This window comes from Sinocyclocheilus grahami, unplaced genomic scaffold (genome assembly GCF_001515645.1).
Source record: "Sinocyclocheilus grahami isolate Dianchi unplaced genomic scaffold, SAMN03320097.WGS_v1.1 scaffold640.1, whole genome shotgun sequence".
Classification (NCBI taxonomy): Eukaryota; Metazoa; Chordata; class Actinopteri; order Cypriniformes; family Cyprinidae; genus Sinocyclocheilus; species Sinocyclocheilus grahami.
In genome coordinates, this window is record NW_015505819.1 from 640539 (window position 1) to 643047 (window position 2509).

Consider the following 2509-nt stretch of genomic DNA (forward strand, 5'->3'; position numbering starts at 1 on the left):
GATCTGAAACATTAAAGTGTGACAAACATGCAAAAAAATAAATAAGGAAGGGGGCCAACACTTTTTCACACCACTGTATGTGTATTTTGCACGTCTTTAAATTTCAAGACAGTGAATAAAATACAATTATACAGCACATTTCATGAATAAACATTTTCAAATTCCTGCTAACTAAATATTATTTCCAGAATATATGATTTATTGTACATTAATCATTCAATATTCACCAATTTTTAACTGTAAAACAAACATACCCCTTTAAGAAACATGCCGAAGGATTTTTTTTTAAAGTATTTAATAAAATTATTTACAAAGACCGCAACATGGATGCTTCAGTTCACATCACGAATCATGTATTCTGTGACCGCTTGGATTCATATGATAAAGTTCAATCAGGTTAAGAGATCAGAATCAACTCTCACGTCTGAAATCAACTCGATGCGATTTGCCACAGGAAAACTGGCACAGTTCTGTGCGCCTCACCTTGAGATGCAACTCAAGTTACATGATCGATTCAGAAATCATACAAACATTCCTCAAGCAATTAAAATGACATAAGTGAAAAAAAACCTTCTGAAATACACTTTCAGCTATCAATGTTTGAAAGAAAAGATTCATTATTTTATATGCTGAATGTAATCTACAAACAGAAAAAATAATCAAAACAATGGCAATCGGGAAAAACAATTGGCAAACTCAGCTGACAGGTTTTAAAATGAAAATAGTATTTTCAACTGAACAGAAAAGATACATTACAGCCGTTCACGTGTCATGCGAACAAAAATATTTCTCTATTTACAACAAAACTATTTCAACGAGGGTGAGGTCTACTGCAAGTTTTCCTGTTTTAGCTATATTAGTAAACAAAAAGCTTTTAAAGAAATCAGTCCACCAAACTGATTCCAGAGTCTCATGAAGACTGGATATCAAAATGATATTTTTATTCGAATAAATACTCTTTGACGGTTTTCTGAGAGACACAGAACATCCCAGAGGATCTTCTGCATGTATCCTGCTAATGCTCCTCAACATAATGCTTATATTCTCATTAACCACAAAAAAAAAAAATGTACGGTGCTCTCCAGTGTCAATTATTCTTGGTGGAACGGCAGGTTCAAGAGTATTGTGTTTGTGTGTATATATGATGCATACATATACACAAACATGTCATTTTTTAGTCTGACAATACAAGAGCCTGTTTAACAACTTACACTTCCTGTTGGATCATCAGCTTAAAATAGCATGGTATTCAACACTCTTGAAGAGGGTGCTGCTTTGAACAATGGCAAACTTAAAGATTTTTCAACCCATTCTGTATCCGGACACTCCCAGATACTTTCAAATGATCTTTACATTCAGAAGAAAACATACAAACATTCAAAAAGGTTCACTTGACAACTGATGACAAGATGACGAGCCCTTAAGAGTTTCCCATGGCATTGTAGAAATGCACAGATTTAAAAAAACAAAAAAAACAATGAAATCTACTGTTGATCGCTATAAGACACCATCTGAAATGTAGCTGTTACCCTCTGCCTCACATTGGAGTTTGGGAGTCTGTGTGTTGGCTTTGCACAGTTTCCTCTTTCTTGTGTTTTTTTCCATGTTTGTACTTATCCACGTAGGCTTTGACCAGGTTGGCTACTTTCACCGGGTTAATCTCACCGCTCTTGCTATGACACACCTTGTGGATGGGGCAAACAAGACATGAATGGGGTCAGTTTAGAAACATGACAATGCTTTCATAATTCATTGAAGAAATGGGCCATTGGAGTGGAGGAAAACAAATAGTATTTACATATGCAAATGTGCTGGTCGGGTGTTTACTTCGGGTCTAACATGCCATACAAGGAAGTGGATATGGAAAAACAACCACAAAGGAAAACACCTGACGTCACGCAATTACCTTCTGAACGGCTTTCCTCAGAATCTCCTTGTACTCTTCCTTTGTGATGTCTCTCTTCTGGTAGAAGGGCTTTATGGCCAGTTTGACCTCCTCTATTGCTCGCTCTTGCATATGAAGTTTCTTTATATACTACAGAAAGACAAACAATGTTTAAAAATTCATGACATCAAGACAATGCCACGAATTATGAGATAACAATATGATGTAATCGTGCTCTAGTCACCTTGTCTTTTTGATTGGGGTCCTGTAAAACTTCTTTGTGGGATGTTGGTTTGCTGGATTCATCTTGGGGAGGTAGGCTGGAGACTGATGCCATAAGTTTTGATTCAGCCTGAGATAAAGCTTTATCCTTTAATATGGAATAATATGGGATTATTGTAGTACTGAAGCACCATTAACAGCACTCTAACTGCCCACGATAATGAAAATTCCCTGAAAACGTTTAAAAGATTTATGAGGTGTCTCAACTTTCTGTCATCCTCTGGGATTTCCCTTTGCTGAAGGGAATGTGAAGTCATAATTTATCAAGCACAAATTTGTTGCACCTTAATGATTGTTTTTTTTTATTTTAAGCAATTATACTTTAGCTGGTGAATGCAAAAC

General features: G+C 35.9%; 1 protein-coding gene across 1 annotated transcript; it reads right to left on the bottom strand.

Moving 5' to 3' along the window:
- Nucleotides 1–270: 270 nt before the first annotated feature.
- On the bottom strand, nt 271–2477 carry LOC107558319 (PHD and RING finger domain-containing protein 1-like). Its single transcript, XM_016241973.1, has 3 exons — nt 2130–2477; nt 1907–2035; nt 271–1684 (listed from the first exon to the last, which is right to left on the bottom strand). The coding sequence occupies exons 1-3, from the start codon at nt 2220–2222 to the stop codon at nt 1538–1540; spliced, it is 369 nt and encodes a 122-aa protein (XP_016097459.1). The 5' UTR covers nt 2223–2477; the 3' UTR covers nt 271–1537.
- Nucleotides 2478–2509: the final 32 nt, after the last annotated feature.

Excerpts from the sequence above, each read along its gene's own strand:
- LOC107558319 (XM_016241973.1), bottom strand. The coding sequence starts at position 2,222 with ATGGCATCAGTCTCCAGCCTACCTCCCCAAGATGAATCCAGCAAACCA. Across the intron at positions 2,036-2,129 it reads ACCCCAATCAAAAAGACAAG|TATATAAAGAAACTTCATAT; the intron begins GTGACTAGAGCA and ends GTCTTTCTGTAG. Across the intron at positions 1,685-1,906 it reads TGAGGAAAGCCGTTCAGAAG|GTGTGTCATAGCAAGAGCGG; the intron begins GTAATTGCGTGA and ends CCCATCCACAAG.